The sequence below is a fragment of the Balearica regulorum genome, chromosome Z, assembly GCF_011004875.1.
Source record: "Balearica regulorum gibbericeps isolate bBalReg1 chromosome Z, bBalReg1.pri, whole genome shotgun sequence".
Taxonomy (NCBI): Eukaryota; Metazoa; Chordata; class Aves; order Gruiformes; family Gruidae; genus Balearica; species Balearica regulorum.
The window spans coordinates 46102090-46121926 of NC_046220.1; the positions used below are offsets into that span (position 1 = coordinate 46102090).

At 39.4% G+C, this 19837-nt stretch overlaps 1 protein-coding gene across 1 annotated transcript in view; it reads left to right on the forward strand.

Annotated features, from left to right (window-relative positions):
* Nucleotides 1–19837, forward strand: part of SMC5 (structural maintenance of chromosomes 5) — a 51655-nt gene that overhangs the window by 7668 nt on the left and 24150 nt on the right. Inside the window, exons 7-13 of the mRNA XM_075739539.1 lie at nucleotides 5166–5327; nucleotides 12573–12644; nucleotides 13549–13804; nucleotides 14992–15146; nucleotides 16777–16890; nucleotides 17993–18087; nucleotides 18300–18432. Of these exons, the coding sequence (XP_075595654.1) occupies nucleotides 5166–5327; nucleotides 12573–12644; nucleotides 13549–13804; nucleotides 14992–15146; nucleotides 16777–16890; nucleotides 17993–18087; nucleotides 18300–18432 (987 nt within the window). The remainder of the gene's footprint in view (nucleotides 1–5165; nucleotides 5328–12572; nucleotides 12645–13548; nucleotides 13805–14991; nucleotides 15147–16776; nucleotides 16891–17992; nucleotides 18088–18299; nucleotides 18433–19837) is intronic.

Here is a 19837-nt window from a genome sequence, read left to right on the forward strand (position 1 = left end):
AATGTTCTTGGCCTAACATTGATCAGAGGTTTGCTTGCATAGCTGGACTGACAAAGTTGCTTAAAAAGTAACTTTACTGCTCATTTAGGAAAACCAGCAAGGTGGGCCAAGAGCAGTACTCCTTTGATTCCTTACAGACAACTGGCCTCATTTAAGCTGTGCTTAGCCAGTCCCACTTGCTTCTTCCAGCTGTAACTTTTTTTTTCTACAGAACTGTTGTGGGTTGACTCTGGCTGGAGGCCAGGTGCCCACGAGAGCCGCTCTATCATTCCCCCTCCTTAACTAGACAGGGGAGAAAAGGTATAATGAAATGCTTGTGGATTAAGGACAGGGAGATTTTACTCACCAGTTATTGTCACAAGCAAAACAGACTGAACTTAGAGGAGAATTGATCTAATTTAGTACCAAGCAAAACAGAGTAGAGCAATGAGAAATAACATCAAATATTAAAATGCTCCCCCCGCCCTTCTTCTTCTTAACTGCACTCCCTGTTTCTACCTACTCCCCCCTCAGCGGCACAGGGGGACGAAGAATGGGGGTTGTGGTCAGCTCATCCCACATTGTTTTCTGCTGCTCCTTCCTTCTCAGGGGGAGGACTCCTCACATTCTTCCTCTGCTCCAGCGTGGGGTCCCTCCCACAGGAGACAGTCCTCCACAACGTGAATCCTTCCCACGGGCTACAGTTCTTCACAAACTGCTCCAGCACAGGTCCCTTCCACAAGGTGCAGACCTTCAGGGCCAGAGTGCTCCAGCGTGGGTCCCCCATGGGGTCACAAGTCCTGCCAGCAAACCTGCTCCAGTGTGGGCTGCTCTCTCCACAGGTCCTGCCAGCAGCCTGCTCCAGCGTGGGCTTCCCACAGGGTCACAGCCTCCTTCAGGTGCCTCCACCTGCTCTGGCATGGAGTAATCCACAGGCTGCAGGTGGAATTTCTACACCCCCTCATCCTTCCTCCATGGGCTGCAGGGGGACAGCCTGCCTCACCATGGTCTTCACAGGAATCTCTGCTCTGATGCCTGGAGCACCTCCTCCCCCTCCTTCTTCACTGACCTTGGTGTCTGCAAAGTTTCTTACATCTTCTCGCTCCTCTCTCTGGCTGCAAAAGCTCTTCCTAGGTTGTTTTTTTTCTTCTTAAATACATTATCACAGAGGTGCTGTCACCATTGCTGATTGGCTTGGCCTTGGCCAGTGGTGGGTCTGTCTTGGAGCCGGCTGGCATTGGCTCTGTCAGACACAGGGGAAGCTTCTGGCATTTTCTCACAGAAGCCACCCCTGTAGCTTCCCCACTACCAAAACCTTGCCATACCAACCCAATACAAGAACTCTTTTTCTTTTTTTTTCCCCAGGTTGCCTTCCCCCTTTGCTAATTTTAATTTATTAATTGAGATGATTGGTGTGCATGACAAATTATGGTGAATAAAGGTTGCCAATCTCAAAAATGTTGGCATTTGGGGAGATGGAAATTTTAAACAAATTTAAAAGAATCAAGGACAGGTCATTTATACAAAGCAAAATAAGTCTTTCTGAACAGCACTTTGATTGTAGTTTATTTTAATGTTGAGTGGTCAGTCAGATTAAATTATTATAAACAGTTGAACCTGATACAGATTTTATTATATAGAAGCAATATGTTGTTTGCCTTGTTTGCAAGCTTTACAGAATTCATGAAATACAGATACAGAAGTTATGAAAACTTAAGCGTAATATTTGTGGAGGATGCAGAAAACTTTTGTAGGGTATTTTGTTACAATTTTGCAGATAACAAAGCCTCACATGACTATACAAAGAAATTCATGTCCCTTGTATCTTGAAGAGTAACTGGATTGAGGGGGTGTACCTTCACTGCCTTCAAACCTCTGTGCTAACAGCATAGAGGGATATAGAAGCAGCGGTTGAAATAGATGATGGTGGGAGGTGCTAAGGAGTAGGGCTATATGCTCAGTGCTGTTAGGATTGAACTTCTGCACTTGCTGAATAATGCAAGTTTTTCCTACTACACATGCATTAACCTGGCTTAGTTAACAAGAAAAAAGAGTTATTAGTAGAGATGTAGGTCTTGCATAGTTAATGTGGACTGGTACTAATTGTTCTATAAAGATAGATATTTGTAGATACAGAACTCTGGTCAGAAACTGGCAGGGGGAAACTCAATTAAGAATCTTACCTGCTCTCAGTTAAATTGCCTTCTGTAAGTTTGAGAGCATTGCTGTTATTACATGTTTCCTAAGCAAATATAGACAGACTTCTTCACACCTTACTCCTTCACTGCTGTCTTATAGACAGTGTACATTGCTGAGTATATAAAATACTTTTGGTGGGTGCACTCAGTTGGGAGAAATTTAACTTTCTGGCCACTGAATCTGTGGAAACAACTGTGTTTCGACACCTGCCTGCAGTTCCAATTTGTAGTGCAGAATCAGTAGTGTGTACCAGACTGTTTACCAGAAGTTACTTGCCTGTGGATAATCTACAGTTGAAGTCAAGGATCATCATCATAATTGTTTTACTAGGTAGAACATAGTTGACCTATAGGCTGCAACAAAATTTCACATTTCATTGTGATCTTTGGTGTACAAGATTGTTGCTGTTTTGTGGTTTGTCAAATCCTTCTGATAGATCTGTTGATATTCTCCTACATTGCAAAATATCAAGCTCTCTCTAAAAGAAAAAAATTATTCTCTTACAAGGGCATGTTTCTTTGTCATCTCATCTAGCACTGTTTAATCCTAAGAATAAAAATTTTTGATGCCTTAAAATTGGGTTCACCGAAGTTGAGGGTAGCATGGGAGTTTATTCTTCCTTCTGTGGATCTTCCCCCTCCCCCACCTCCCCAAAAGATAAGTTTCTACTTGTAGACCAAACCTACCTAGCTGTTTAGAATTGCCTCTGTAACAAAACAGTGTAGCTAGGTGAGCTTCCAAATCAACGAGGATGCAGATGTATAAACACTGCAGTATGTTGAGAAACGGAGAAGACGGGCAGCCTGAAAACAGGTCAGCTGAAATATGACACTGGATTGTCTCTTGATCCTAGTGGAAAAGAGGAAGTCTAGTGCTGAACTTGTTTTACTATTTGACCACTGTAAAACTGCATTTTTATTCTGAAGACTCCACTGCTCTTCACCTGAGGAACACTTTTCTAGTCAAGTGTTTTTTCTAGCCAGTGCCAGCTGCTTATAATGTCTGTGTCTGATAGGCTTTTGAGCATCTGCTTTAAATTCCATAAAATGGACCCTAGGAGTACAGCATTAAAGATTTGGACTCAACGATTCAGGAGATGGTTTATGTTCTTGCGTGTGCCGTAATGAAACTTCCATCAAATGATTGTGTCATCTACAATCAGTGAGCAGATTTAAGGAGCTACAGTTTTTTTGACATAGATAGCCCTTCTTATGTAGGGTCTTAAAGGGGTTTCTTACCCTTCCAAGCTTAAACTTAAGGTAGTAAGATATACCATAAGGTGTACTGTTTTCAGGTAGTATAGCAGCATGGAGTGTTGTTCCTCTTGCAGTAAAGTCCTGAAAACATGTAATTCTGAAAATGTGTTTTGACCAAGCGGTGTCCATTCTTCTTTTCCTCCTCTTCCATTCACAATTGAGAAAAGCTTTTTTATATAGTTTAGGCACAAATATCTCTTGGGAGGGCTGAAATCCTTTGAAAGTTCTGCACATCTTTAGCTAAGTGCATAATTACAGGCATTGCTTACTTACAGGTTACTGAAATACAGAGGTCTAGTGAAAGTCAGGTTTTCTTAAAGTGTTAAAGGAATTTACTGTATAGAAACCATGGCACAACAGTTTCTAGGGACTTTGCCTTTACTTTGTATCTGAAGAAAAGAGGTGTAATTTTATGTGTGTCGTTTTGCTTTAACCTTGAAATATAATACCTTAGAACAGAGCTAAATTTTAAGCTTATTCTATCAGCAAAGTGAACGTGTAATTGCTTTACTTCTGTAACTTTATAATGGTGGCTACTGATTGTACTCCACATCATAGAATTAGAGCAGCTTTCTTCAAATACTTTTTTGGCTTTATGAAAAGATGCTATGAAGAAAGAATTTGGATTTGATAGCCTAAGTTGTTTTATTTGTGATTAATTGTATGTATTTACAAGCAAGGTAATTAAATAACTAACTAGGAAAAAGTGGTAGCAGGTAGAGCAAATTTAGCTGTTACAGAGAGAGCTTGCAGGTTCTCATTTAGTATTTATTAATTTTTTATGCTCCAAAGCTTAGAATAATCCAGGCATATGCTGTAAACCAGGGGTTTCTTTAGTTCCTGCCAAATCCAACAGCTTTCCTTTTTTCTGCAGCCCCACATTCATGTATCTACTCCTCCTCCCTCTGGTCCTTTGAGTATCTCTTTCTCATGAACCCTTAACAATCATTGATTGTCATGTTCTTTTTTTTTTGTGTGTGGTTGTGGGGGGTTTTTTATTTTATTTTTTTGTCTCCAGACAGCATAACACAAAAAAATTCACTAGTCATGACTCTTTCAGCCTAACCTACTTTCTCCCCAAAATTCCTACCTTCTTGAAGTGGAAGTTCTTAGTCACCACACTGCTTACCATCTTTTTCTTTTCTAGAATGCATCTCCATTTAAGCTCCCTAGATAGTGACTTTTCTGGTATTTGTGGTGTATCGTGGATTTTTCTTTGTTTTCCAAAATTCTGTTCTGTTCTGTCTCTCTCCTTGGTTTACTTCAGGGTTATGTCTGTTACTGCCTCTGATGATCTGTCCAGCTCCTTCCTTTTTTTTTTTTCCTGAAGTTTTCAGTGGTTATTTGCTCCTTAGCTTGAGGACTTCTGCCTAAGTAGTGCTCAAACTATGGACAGAAGGGGCTAAAGAATTACTTTTTCCACTATGATCTCAGATGGACTTAGAGGCAAGATAATTGCAGACAAATTGGTCGTTTCTTCTGCTACTTGAATTGTGTATTATTTAAGAACCACTAAATGTGTGTGCTTGTTCACTGGGGACTAAATGATCCCTACATCTCCTAGTCATAGTGTCTAGTAACAGGATTACTTAAGTAGTTGCTCTGATACTACCTTCTGAATGAGGTTTTTCTCCTAAAACTCATGTACAATTAAATAAATTGTTAGAACAGGATATAATACTGGAATAGAAGACAAAAGTCTTTAATTATTTTACTTTCAACTCCTCCAAGGAATATGAAAATGTTCGTCAGCAGCATGAGGAAGTGAAACAAAGCCGAGACCAAGCCAAGGAAGAACTGAAGAATCTGAAAGAAATGCAGTCCCCAGTGACAAAAAAAATCCAAGAAACTGAAGAACATTTTAAGAGTCTGGATATGAAAATCAGAGATAAGGTAGGTATTTTAAGTTCTCCGTTAACGTATGTAATATTTCAGGTGTTCTAGTGTGCCATATTGATGTCTTTCTGAAGAAATTTTTCTGAAGTAATTGTGCTGTTGGTTATCACTGCCTTCTCCATGTCTCTGTTCCATTAAAAGCACTAAAACTCAAGGAATACATTTCTTAGTAAAGCTTCAGTAGCAACTATGAAAGTCTGTTCTTTTGGTATTATAAAAGCACACAGATTTTATAATTATTTTTATAGAACCTTCAAAATCTTCAGGGCTAGAATGTTACAATTTCCTTAAGTTAGATACTTATCTTGAATTAGTTGCCTATTTTCATCTGTTCTGTAATCTGGGTTTGTGGATGCTCTTGTTATCTTTTTAAAATGTAGCTGATTTGGGTGCTTAATTTAAGCTAAATTACAATATTTCTGGCCTAAAAGCATTCCTCTAATATTTAACCTAATTCCATAAGTAGGGTATAATTTTTTTATTAGACACTAATCCTCCATCAGTTGTGAATACTTTTATGCATAAGAGAATTTAATGGTAAACCTACCTATGCCTTACAGCTTACTATCTGTTTTTTGAATAGCTGCTTTCTCTGGGGATATGGAAAATTACTATTTCTGGATGACAAATAGGAAACTACTGTAATTCTTTGTAGGATTTTAACTATCACGTACTATTCTGGCTGCAGAAGTCATTGTATGCATAGACTGCACGTTCTTAATGGATAACCAAAGTTAAATGATAACATGAGGATGTTTGCTGCAGTGAGTTCTGTTTGAAGATAACTGATTCACAGATTCACAGATTGGTAAGGGTTGGAAGGGACCTCTGGAGGGACATCATCTAGTCCAATCCCCGGCTTGAGCCAGATCACAAGGATCACATGTTGCACAAGATAGCGTCTAGACGGGTTTTGAATACTTCAGACTCCACAACCTCTCTGGGCAGCCTGTTCCAGTGCTCAGTCACCCTCAGAGTAAAGGAGTTTTTCCTCATTTTAATACAGGAAGTTCCTGTGTTCCAGTTTGTGCCCATTGCCCCTTGTCCTGTCACTGAGCACCGTAGAGAAGAGTCTGTCCCCTTCCTCTAGACATCCACTCTTTAGATATTTATAAGCATGAATAAGATCCCCTCTCAGTATTCTCCAGACTAAACAGGCCCAGCTCTCCCAGCCTTTCCTCGCACGGCAGATGCTCCAGTCCCCTCATCATCTCTGTTGCCCTCTGCTGGACTCTCTCCAGGAGTTCCCTGTCTTTCTGGGCATGGGGAGCCCAGAACTGGACACCATATTCCAGACACGGCCTCACGAGGGCAGAGCAGAGGGAGAGGATAACCTCCCTTGACGTGCTGGCCACACGCTTCTTAATGCACCCCAGGATACCATTGGCCTTCTTGGCCACAAGGGCACACTGCTCGCTCATGGAGACCTTGTCCACCAGGACTCCCAGGTCCTTCTCTGCAGTGCTGCTTCCCCTAACCTGTGCTGGTACTTTGAGTTATTCCTTCCTAGGTGCAGGACCCTACACTTGCCCTTACTGAATTTCATATGGTTCCTCTCTAGCCTGTCCAGGTCTTGCTGAATGGCAGCGCAGCCTTCCAGTGTGCCGGCCACTCCTCCCAGCTTAGTGTAATCAGTGAATTTGCTGAGGGTACACTCTGTCCCCTCAACCAGGTCACTGATGAATATGTTGTAATAGGACTGGACCAAGCACTGACCCTTGGGACACACCACTAGCTGCAGGCCTCCAACTAGACTCTGCGCTGCTTATCACAACCCTCTGGGCTCTGCCATTCAGCCAGTTCTCTACCTACCTCACTGTCTACTCATCCAACCCACACTTACTAAGCTTACCTATGAGGATGTTATGAGAGACGGTATCAAAATCCTTGCTGAAGTCATGGTATACAATATCCACTGCTCTGCCTTCATCCACCTAGCTGGTCATGCCATCATAGAAGGCTATCAGATTAGGCAGGCATGATTTCCCCTTGGTGAATCCATGTTGACCACTCCCAATAACCTTCTTTTCCTCCACATCCTTATTGATAACCCCCAGAATAAGTTGCTCCATCATCTTTCCAGGGATGATCATATCAAAGGACTTGGTGTGGAGACACATGTGACACCTGTAAGGGACTGCTGTCATGAAGCATCTTGTAGAATCATGGTCTGAAACTTCAGTGGGATTCAGTGCACTGAGAGCTAATACACTGTCCATGTAATTTCTTTGAAAAAAGCAACCAACTAAACAGCCACACACCCCAAACAAACAAACAAAACCAACAAAAAACACCAAACTAAAAAAAAAACCAAAAAAAAACCAGAAAGACCAGATAAACAAAAGCCACAGACTGTTGTTCACACCACTTCAGTTTTTGTTGTGATGTAAGCTATACCAGGCAATACTACTTACCCTAGTACATTGTTATTATTAAGAAAGCCTTTTGGTAAATGTATCCTTTGAATTTTGTGCTCCACGGTGCTGCAAGAGTTTATTATGCTGTCATTGAGAATACCTAAACATTTAAAAATGCTGCAGTTTTATTGAAGTGGGCTTTTTTGGGTGTGTGTTTGGGTTTGTTGTTGTTGTTGAAGAGTAAGTGTACTTCCTTAGAGGAAAGTTAACAGCTGGAAGCTTCAAATTTATTTTCATAATGCAGTAAGGGCCTTCATGCTTGTGAAGTGCTAAACTTTGTTTTCACTGCTTAGTATTACCCTGCTAGGTCTTACTCATATTTTTCGTTTTTAATCAATGTTATTCTAATACATTTTTTCAAACAGGAAAGAGTTCTACCGAACCATTGCTACCACAATTCTTAGTGTTTGGCAATATTCATATAAAAGTTGTCCTCTGTTGGTGTGAGTTACACTCTGCATGAGAAACCTAAGACATAACAGCATTTTAGTTTCAACTTGCAGGGAGCATGCTCAGCATAGGCTATGTGCTACAGAACTGTGAAAGAAAAACTGGGGGAATGTACTAGCTGGTTGACTCATACTCTTGAATCAATGTATTTTTCTGCTCAATCTATGCGTGGAGTAAGGCTTTCACATGCTAAACATTCACAAGGTTAAGTGTATGCTGAAGTGGTGCTTAATTTGGGCCCAGACAATGAATTAGGTGCATTTTATTCTACAGTATTCCAGAAGCCAAAAAGACGGGATAAAGGAAAGATGCTACATTTGAAATAAATAATTTATGGAACATTTACTGAGATATTCTAATACTCCTTTCCAGTGATTATTTACTATTATTTTGATTGTAATGAATAGCTGATACTATGTTATATATAATGTTATAATAAGACATTTCCAGACCTTTTGTTCTGGTGTTACATAGAATCATAGAATGGTTAGGGTTGGAAGGGACCGCAAAAGGTCATCTAGTTCCAACCCCCCTGCTGTGGGCAGGGACACCCTCCACTAGACCACGTTGCCCAAAGCCCCATCCAACCTGGCCTTGAACACTTCCAGGGAGGGGGCATCCACAGCCTCTCTGGGCAACCTGTTCCAGTACCTCACCACTCTAACAGTAAAGAATTTCTTTCTAACATCTAATCTAAATCGACCCTCCTTCAGCTTAAACCCATTACCCCTTGTCCTGTCACTACACTCCCTCATAAACAGTCCCTCTCCAGCTTTCCTGTAGGCCCCTTCAGAAACTAGTAAGCTGCAATGAGATCTCCCAAGAGATATATCCACGTCTAATTTGAATGATTAATATTCCATCTTGAAGAAGCCCCCATAGAGTCAAAAATCATGGAAAAAGGCTTAAGGGAATATATTATATACCTGATTATGGCATAAACAATTTCTGTCATATCAGGCAAGTTAACAAGATATTAGAGGTGTATTGCTACTTTTGAGCTTTTGTGAGAGTAGCTCTTTTTTGGGTACTGAAATTTGTTTCCCTCCCCCATACCTTCCTAGTTGGGCTGTGAAAACGAAGTTCTTTTAAAGGAGAATCAGTGCTGCTTGCACTCTCAGGAGATAGTTTTGACCTAAGGCAAAACCTCAAGGCTTTTAAGTACTGTACCTTAAAGTTGCTTAAATTGCTGCTACTTCATTAGATTTTCACTTTTTCGTAGATGCTGCTAGAATTTATTGTAACTTAGAATTTTATCTTTGTAGATGCAAGCATTTGATGAGTATTTCACAGATAATTGTGCTGTAAGCTAGCAGGAGTTGATTAATGAATGATTTTGTTATAAAAACAGTATAAATATTTTTGGTCCAAAAGTTGGTTTTTCAAGCCAAATTTCAATTTGGCATTAAGGGAAAGCAGTTTAGCATTTTAAGTTCTATTTCAGACACACAGACCTGTAGGGAACGTAATTGTCTTCCGGCCCTGTGGTCCAGGCTGATATTCGTTATCAAATAACTGTAGTCCTGACTGCTTCTCAAGATCTTGCTCTTGGCTTGAGGATATATATGTGAGAGCAGAGATAAACCACCTCTTCACTATGTCTTGTTTGCACTTTGTTGGCTGAAAGCCAGCATGGTATTGCAGATTTTGCCTGGAAGGAGCTGGATTGAAAGTAAAGGCAGAGTTAAATCTGGGAAGAAAATAATGTATTGAGACACTGCATGACTATTTCTCTTTTCTCTCTCTGTGTTAAAACCCTTTTAAGGATTTGGTTAGAATTAGAATTCCTAGTAAAAATTTTGTGTTTTGGGCATGTGGGACGTGTAGATTCTGAAAAAAAGTAATTGCCCATTTTGTAGGAACAGGTTGATAAGATTGTGTGAGAAGTCTAGAATAGTTTCCACTTCAGGCTCTTTAAAGGCATTTCAACAGAGTGGACCTTGCGGTGCAGTTTTTTTCAGCAGTATGTGACTGTATAAAGCAGTGTATTGTGATTATACCATGAAAACCATAAATACAACTAGTTTTTAATCTGTTTTGTAAGGTAGGTATGTATTAATATATGATAACTGAAAATATAATGATAATTGAAAAACTGAATTCCAGTTTGCGGTGGGTTGACCCTGGCTGGAGGCCAAGTGCCCACCAGAGCCGTTCTATCACTTCCCCTCCTCAGCTGGGCTGGGGAGAGAAAATATAATGAGAAGCTCGTGGGTTGAGATAAGGGCAGGGAGAGATCACTCACCAATTACCATCATGGGCAAAACAGACTCAACTTAGAAAAAAATTAATTGGTTACCAATTAAATCGGAGTAAGATAATGAGAAATAAAACCAAATCTTAAAACACCTTCCCCCACCCCTCCCTTCTTCCTGGGCTTAACTTTACTCCCAATTTCTCTACCTCCTTCCCCTCCACGGCAGAGGGGGATGGGGAATGGGGGATGGGGAATGGGGGTCATCTCTGCCGCTCCTTCCTCCTCAGGGGGAGGACTCCTCGGCTCCAGCATGGACAGTCCTCCACGAACTTCTCCAGCGTGAGTCCTTCCCACGGGCTGCAGTTTTTCACAAACTGCTCCAGCACAGGTCCCTTCCACAAGGTGCAGACCTTCAGGGCCAGAGTGCTCCAGCGTGGGTCCCCCATGGGGTCACAAGTCCTGCCAGCAAACCTGCTCCAGCGTGGGCTCCTCTTTCCACGGGTCCACAGGTCCTGCCAGCAGCCTGCTCCAGCTTGGGCTTCCCACAGGGTCACAGCCTTCCTCAGGTGCCTCCACCTGCTCTGGTGTGGGGTCCTTCATGGGCTGCAGGTGGATATCTGCTCCACCATAGACCTCCACGGGATGCAGGGGAATCTCTGTTCTGGCGCCTGCAGCATCTCCTCCCCCTCCTTCTTCACTGACCTTGGTGTCTGCAGAGTTGTTCCTCTCATAATCTCACTCCTCTCTCTGTCTGCAGTTGCCACAGCAGGTATTTTTTCCTTCCTTCTTAAATACATTACCACAGAGGTGCTACCAGCATCGCTGTCGGCCTCGGCCTTGGCCAGTGGCAGGTCCGTCTTGGAGCCAGCTGGCATTGGCTGTGTCGGACATGGGGGAAGCCTCTGGCATTTTCTCACAGAAGCCACCCCTGTAGCTGCCTCCATACCAAAACCTTGCCATGCAAACCCAGTATAGAGTTCCTTATTAGTGGCCTGATTTTGAGAGCCTTCAGGATTATTTGGTGAATATTTTGTGTCAGTTTTCTGGAAGAGAGCTTCCTTTTCAGAGTGCCTGTCTGAGGTCTTTGGAGAAGACATCACAGAATCAGTTATGTGTTGGAGTAAACTGCAGGGCTTAGCTGTATTGTTCCATGTAGCCTTCATGCAAACAGCTGTAGAGTCAAGGTCTTAAATATTTGTGCATCTTTCAGATTGTGGGAGGGAAAAGATTCTGCATAGTTTTATTTTCTCCGTTCTTGATGCATCTTAGCATTTTCTGTGTGAATTGGTTTGTAGGAAGACGTTTGTTCCAGCAAGAGTGGTGGGGTTGGTTGTTTCCATGTCTGCACTGGCATTTACTTACAGTTCTCCATCCTTCAGTGTTCCAGTGTTCTGCTTGTGCTGTTTCCAGCCTTGAGGGAAGGAGGAATTAAACTTGTAGAGAAAGCGTAGTAATCCTTCCACTGTGTTCAGGACTTGGCTGTACAAGTGTATGGGCAACCTGGCCTAATAAGACCTGCTTTGAGCAAGAGATTGGACTGGGAGATGCCCGGAAGTCCCTTCCAACCTGTATTATTCTGGAGCTCTGTACAAGCTGAGAAGAATAGAGAAAGAATAGAGACATTGGTGCCTAAACATGAGCCAACAAGTTGTCAAGCTCAGCTGTGTAGGATATAGCTTTAGCATAATGCACTTCAGAGGTAGGATGACTTTGACAAATTCTGTTGTTGCTGTCTTCTGTCTAGGAACTTAGGCCTTTCTTGCTCTAAGTGTAAGCTTTCCTTGGTAAAGTTGGTTTGGAAAAAGAGGCAAGAACATGTTACAAGTGTAAGGATCGGAATGTAACATTTTTATTGACACTGAGGATGGAGTTATTTTAATTTCATATTAGATTAGGAGACCTCCTCTGTCTATCGTGCATGAATTTACAGATCTCTAGCTGAATGGTTGTCAACAGTTTATATGCCATTATTTTGTTATTCACAAATTGCTGAAAATACATGTGTTACAGATATAAGTATGAATAATAAGAAATGGATGAGTATGACTTTGTCAGTAATAAAATGCTGAATAAATGCTTCGTTATGCATATACAGAATATTCTTTAAAATATGATTGCTTTTTACAGGTAGTAATGAATTCAGTTATAGTTATATCTAATTTAAATATCTGTATGCAGGCTGCTGAAATCAAAGACACATCTCAGAAGTGTAAACAGAAGCAAGATTCTTTGGAGATGAAAGATAAACAAGTAAGAGTCTTGATATTTATGACATTTTTTTGGTATTTCTTTGCTAATGTGTTAATTCAGTACTAGCTATAGCCTATACTGCATTCAGGTGAAATGCTACTTAAATTCCGCAGTAAAACACAGATAGGGTTTTTTTTTTGTCGGCTCTTCTGTTAGTAGAGAGGCAAATTTCTCTGAAGAGACTGCAAGTGCTTGCACACTTCACTCCCTCCAGTCTTTAAAATGCCTATTGGTTAAACAGGTATTACTAAGGTACAGGTGCATGCTGCATAAAAACAGTTACCTTGATGCAACAAAGTTAGGAGTAGACAGTGTGTGTGTATATATACTATCTATTACAGGCTTTCCTTGTAATGCTGCAGCCTTTATAGCACTGTAATGCACACAGCATTAAACATGCCCTCAAATATTCTGTTTGAGAGGCTGGCATTATTTGTTCTATTACGTGTATACATCCAACATTTTTTAAAAAGAAAATGCAAAGATAATGTAAAACAGTTACAGACCTTCATCTAAGCACTCAGTCAAGAAATGTATAAATAAATCTGTAAGGGTGTAGAGTCAGTGTTGTACATTGTCTTTGTGCTTTGAGTTTCATGCAATTTTAGACTATCTTTCAAAAGTGTTAATGAAGGTCTTAAGCTTTAAACTTCTACTTTTGTAAAATTAAACCTCAAAATTGATTTAAAGGTTTGATTGTATTTTTGCTTAAGTGTTCCTGCATCTTAACAAAATCTTGTCAGTTCTTCAGCTGTCATGGGGCTATTGGATATACAACAGACTCTGATGGTTTTAGTGTATGGTTACATCAGCATTTAATACCAGTTGCACAGATATCCTAGTTATTTGTCGTAGGTTTTGTATACTAAAGTCCTTTAATGTTGGAAATACTCAAAATTCTTAGATTGAAGAAATTCATCAAGCTTTGAGAATGAAAAAAGATGAAGAAATGGACAGACAGAGGAAAATACACAACACTCACAAGATGATAGAGGACTGGAAGAATGAGCTTCATAAAATGGCAGCCTGTGAGAATCTTCAGCCACAAACTGATGCTGTTAATAATGAGTTGAAAAAATTACAAGAGGAAAGAGCAAATATTGATAGTGATATCAGTGATCTAACAGCAGAGAAAATGAACCAAGAGAGGGAAAAGAACAGTAAGTTACCTGGGGTTTTGTTTGTTGATTTTTTTTTTTTAATTTTATTTTTTTGTATGACTGTTTGTACAGAATCTACTTGTCTTACTGTAGTGAAATAATTTGAGGCATTTATCTCAAGCTGCATAGTTGTATCTTACATGTATAACAGTCCTCGTGTGTGTTACCAGTTTTTTATTAAAAGTAACAGAAACCACTTTCAAAATAAAAAGAACAAGAAGAATCAAAAGTGGCAATTGACCTTAAAACTGTCCTTCAAAAAAAATTAGTTTCCTCTGATCTCTGGGTAAGGAGACTCCTTTGCCATTTTCATTTTTTTCTGTTATTAAATGAAGGTCTGTACTGTTAGCAGGATACAAAAAACCAAACCTGAAGCAAAAGCAGTGAAGAAGCAGTGAAGTGTTTTGAAGATGCAATGTTTAAAACTATCTCTTTGGCAGTATATTAGCTACTGATGGTGCTTTTGTCCTTTTTGGATGAACTTGAGCTAACTTTAATTATTGTAAATTCCTGTTTACTAGCCTAGAATTTACAATTAGTTCTTTCTAAGAAACAAAATTCAAAAATTATAGCCTGTCCAGTAGGGGGTGTTGTATATATTACTTGGTGAGTGTAGTACATTTGCACATAGCTATCCAGCACTTATCATGGAATCCAAGGAGAAACTGAGGTACAGAGAGACCAAGTGAACTAGGGAAGGAGACACTATATATTTTACCTTGAGAAGCACAGATAGTATTCCATCTCTGTTTCTCCTGAATAGCAAACGCTTTCGCACACAGTCTGTTGTCACACATTTTGTTTTCTGCAAGCATGAAATAACAGAGATTTCATGTTGCTGGTCCCACTGTGTCTTTCCTCTTGAGGTGTTTTTGGTTTTAAATACAAAGGTAGAACAAGTTTTGAAGAGAGATATTTTTATGACTAAATTCCTGTATTTTTACTGTGCTACCACATTTGGTTATGCTTTGGGTAAGTCTTAATTTTATTTTAGATTTTAAGCTTTAATAGTTCTTAGGATTTCTTTAGACTAAGCAGGATCTTGATTGTGAGAAAAGAAAATCTCAAGTCTTATAATCTCCTAACAGCCTTATTGCTGGAGTAGCATAGTCAATAAATATTGAAAAGTGCGGCTTACAATGTGTACTTGCTCTGGACTTTGTTTAAGAAACTGCCTTAAATTACAGGATTAATTGATCGCCTTGGACAGCTTAATAATATAATGAATATGAAGGAAGAGAATCTTAAAGGGAGATTTCGAGACACACACACTGCTCTTATGTGGCTACGAAAGAACAAAGACAAGTTTAAAAAAAAAGTTTGTGAACCCATTATGCTTGAAGTAAGAAAATTTTGCTAATCACTCTTAGCCAGTTAATGTTTAGTTTATTTATGCCTTGCAAGACTTCGAGAATGACTTTAAGACTTTCAAGACACATTTTGAAAGAGCTGCCAATTAGTGCGGGATACATTAGCATGGTGAACTATTTGTAACTTTAATTCCGTAGACAATGTAGTAATACTCAGCATTGAGTATGATGTGGTGGTTCCTTCCCCTTCCCCCCTCAAGGAGCAGACCTTTATTAAGTATTTCTTACTTGCTGCTAAAAAACCCAGTAGTAATTTAAAATTGAATACCTCACCTTATAGCACAACCTGCTCAGCAACAGTTCTGATATGTCACTGTCATCTCCAGGTGTTTTCGTGGTTTGCTTCACACAGCCAGCTACAGACACAAAAATATCTAATCTATACCTAGTTTCGTTTTGTGTTTTGGTTCGACAGATGCTGTACTAGCTAGGAATAACAGGGCTAAATTTGCAGATAGACTATTGGTTTTCTAGTGCATGCCACCACCATTGTTCCAGCCTCCTGCAATATGCACTCCATGTCATGTGAAGAGGATTAACTCCCTTGCATTCCTCCTCTTCAGAGCTGCGAGTTTATTTTAATATTGTATTGCTACAATTTAAATTAATTGAATGTTGAATATTTATATAGCAATTCTTATGCTTTGTGCATGTGCTAGAGCTGTTCAAAATTACTGTTGTTTCGTGTAAAGTACCAAGTATTTTCTGTTACTACCAGAACTTCCAATTCTTTCTGGAGCACCACATCAAGTTAATTTTACATTATCAAAATGTCTTGATAGAATGCCTTTGCTTTTACTTTAAGGCCTCATTAACCTCTGTAACATCCACTAATATCTGAATTTGTTTTCTTTGATATAAGTTAGCCTCATGTACTTATAAATTCTAGCTTTCAAATTGGTAGTAAGTGTAGCTGGCCTTTGGCTAACTTGAGGTTATTACATTGTGTAATTTTGCCTTTGTATATCACGTATAGTGACATAATGTCTAATTACTAGTGAGAGTCACTGAAGAATTCTAACATTAACATTTCATTTAGATAGGAAAAGTTTCATCCATCTTAAATGTGGATTTAAATATTTTTTTAAGTGTTCAAAGGTAATTCTTTCTAGGGCTTCACAATTCTATATTTGCATTTAGTGATGTTGACTGTGTCCACATCAGAGAACTGCATATCAATAATTTGTGGAGTGTGGCATCTTCTGATTTTGATTCCTTGGTTTTACTGTTTCTAAACAGTGAGATACCTTTAGTAGTACCGGAACAGGGCCGCTAGACCTGAGATGGTGGTGGTTGCAATTATAAGGTTAAGGTGGAGCAGAAGAGAGGGAGGTGGTATGATGGAGACAGTGATAGGTCCAGGAATGCTGAGATAGGATATGGATGGCTAAAAGCTAAAGACAATGAAATGTGAGTTACTGTAGGTTTCCTCCAAGAGAACTGGTTGCAGAAAGACAGGGAATACGTCTTTAAAGACATTTAAACATTATCTTTGTTTTCATGAAACGTAGGCTTGGATATCATCTGACTGTTTAAAATGTTTTGTGAGGAGTGTTAAGTCCAATTGTATTAAATCACTTTCTCAATACCTGTCTTTATCAGATCAATATGAAAGACAACAGACATTCTAAATATGTTGAAAATCACATTTCAGCCAATGACATGCGGGCTTTTGTTTTTGAAAGTCAAGAAGATATGGAAATGTTTCTTGTCGAGGCAAGTAGGCACCAATTTTAAAATACTGATGTAAAGTTTGGAATCCACCAAGTAAGCCTGTGTTTATTAGGTTTTGATCAGCAAGATCATACAAGGTATTCAAAGATTTTCTTCTGGAATAAGGTTTGTTGGCAGTGTTTTGTTTTTTTTTAAAGCCTAGACCAACTGGAGGGATGCAGACATGTTAAGAAAATATTTCTTTTTTGAAAGTAACTTTTGTCTTCCTTGACAAGGTAGTAATCACTGAGGAGAAAATACTATGTACAAGTAAATGGCAAGAGCAGGAAACTACAAATTTAGTACCAAGCTTTTCCAGTGCCTCCTGACTAAAGAGGGTGTCTTTTGTGAGAAGACAATGGTCCAAGCGGAAAATCAGGCTTATATTTTCTTAATACTGCTGTTCCCTGGAGCAATAAGGAGATTGTTCCCTGTGAGAGCCAGACAGATGATGCAGGAGAAAAAAGCCCCAAGACATGACATTAATTGTCATAATGCTTCCCAACTACTGTCCACAGAATAGTACTATTAATGACAAACTGTCCTGCAATTTTTGAAGACCTGACTGCCCTTCACAGAAGCTAGTTGTTTTTATATATGTGAACAGCAGTGGTGATATCTGAGGTCGTGGGGGACTTGTCTTGACTCCATGGTTGTGGAACCCACTGCAAGGCTGCTGTAACCAGCTAAACTGATCTTTCATTTGTGTCCTCAATCTTTTCTGCTCTGTTAGGATGAGGCTTTTCAGAGCCTCTGTAATGGCTAGTGGTCTGCCATTATCTGTGCAAAACGGCTGTACAACCCAAAAGAGGGGACTTTCTTATTACATTGAGCTTGGCTATTTAGACTGAGTGCCTGGTTCTGGATTTCTTTGACTGCTTTTGTTTTCTCTAATGCATGGTCTTTTCACCATGAGACGTTAACTGAGCTTCGCTTTTAGAGAACTCAGTCATGCCTGAGCTAGAGTGGATTTTTGTGGGTTCTTCCTGAGGTTGTCAGTTTAGAATAATTCAGATTCTGTGAATCGAGTATAAATACTTGAGGTTTGTGTAGTGAATTTTTCTGCTTTTTTTTAACCAAATAACCTAATGTAATCTATATTTAGATGCGTGATCATCAGAAACTAAAAGTGAATGCTGTATGTGCACCTGCTGAATCATGTGCTGAAAGCTTACCTTCGAGACCTATTGAAGAATTACAGTATGTATCAGATTATATCAGTGGGGAATGGTTTTAGATATAGTGCTTTGGTGTTGTTGCTGTATATTAGAATTTTCTATGCAAATGAGATTTTCACCAATTCATTTCTGGGTTAGAGGCACTTTTCTGATGCTTCAGTACCTTCAGCTTGCTTACCTGCGAAATTTTATTTCTGATACATGTGGTGGTGTTGTTTTTTTTTTTCTCTTCAGCCGATACGGATTTTTCTCATATTTACGAGAGTTATTTGATGCTCCTCATCCTGTGATGAGTTATCTTTGCTCCCACTACCGTGTTCATGATGTCCCTGTGGGAACAGAGAAGACCAGAAACATGATTGAAAGGGTGAGATGTCCTAAACAGCACAAACACACCTGTGGTCTAGAGTTTTATTTTGGACATTCTTTAGCAAGTTAATGTGGAGAGAGCAAAAAACTGCTTTAGCCTTTTGTATGGCCTTTAGAAGTGAGAACAGGTCATTATACACAAACATATTGCAAGACATTTTAACAAATCCAGTCAATGTAATGCAGTACTTCACAGAAAATTGAATATATCTTTCACCTGCATACTGTTACAAGTCAGTTATATGAAGTTGTTCTATTGTAATAACTTCTTTAAGCGACTGAGATATTCTGGGCAAAATTTTAATCAAACAGTTAATAGTACATGACAATGCTGACCTGTTTTTTTGTGTTTAAAGCAACAATTAGAAGCTGCTTTTTTTTTTTTTTTTAATATGTTAAGATGTTCAGTTTCTGGCAAATACAGTCATTTAGCTTCAGTCACAATTGATGTGATAAACAGTATATAAACCTTGTGGATTCTTTCAAATAGGCTAAGAGATCCCCAAAGGAATAATCTCCCTACCTGAGTCTTTCATGGCTTCTTGCAAGCTCATCATTGCTGGATTATAATTAGTAACACACATGACAGTTTTCAACTTAAATCCATATTCACTTCTTTGTCTATACTGGACATCTGTTGTCTGTCTTGTACAGAGTGAACTCTTCTTTGAATTTAGAACACTACGTTGGGCTCTCTGAGAACAGTAAAAGTTGCCTTTTTGAGAAACTCAGGCTCTGTGAATAGAGAATAATTCCTGTTTTATTGGGATAGCTGTTGCTCCTTCATATCTTCTATGTTTTTGAGGCTCTAAGAATAAGCAGGAGGAAAGTAGAAACGGAGGGAGTCCTATGTGAAAAGCTGTTAATTTTTTTCCTAAGCATTTTCATCTTTAAGCTGCAGTTCTTCCACCACTTTGTGTTTATCACCTGATGAAGCAGATTACCTATGTAATAGGTCTCTGAGTTATATTTTGTAAACCAGTCAGAATTACTTCTTAGATACTCCCTGCTTTCTAGAGCTCTCTGGGCAGCAATTGAAAAATCGCTGGTCTAGGGGCAAAGATGAGACACTGTTCTGAATGTGGTGCACATGGCACTTTCTCAGTTCAATCATGTAAAGCTTTTTCTTTTGTTTTTATTATTTTTGATTGGGAAATGCATTATTTGCAACGTTTTGTTCCACACACGCCAGAGAAATCCCTAGTTTAAAAGGAGACTTGTTTCATAGAGCTGAGCATGTGGAAAAAGGACTAGGATGGAAATGTCAAACACAGTCTTAGCTGTAAAGCAAAGTAAACATGGTTTTCGGTGTCCAGGAACCAAATCAACAGAATATTGCTGGTGCTCTGTATATAATCTGAAAAAATCTTTAGCTAAATTTACATTGTGCTATGGAAGCTTTT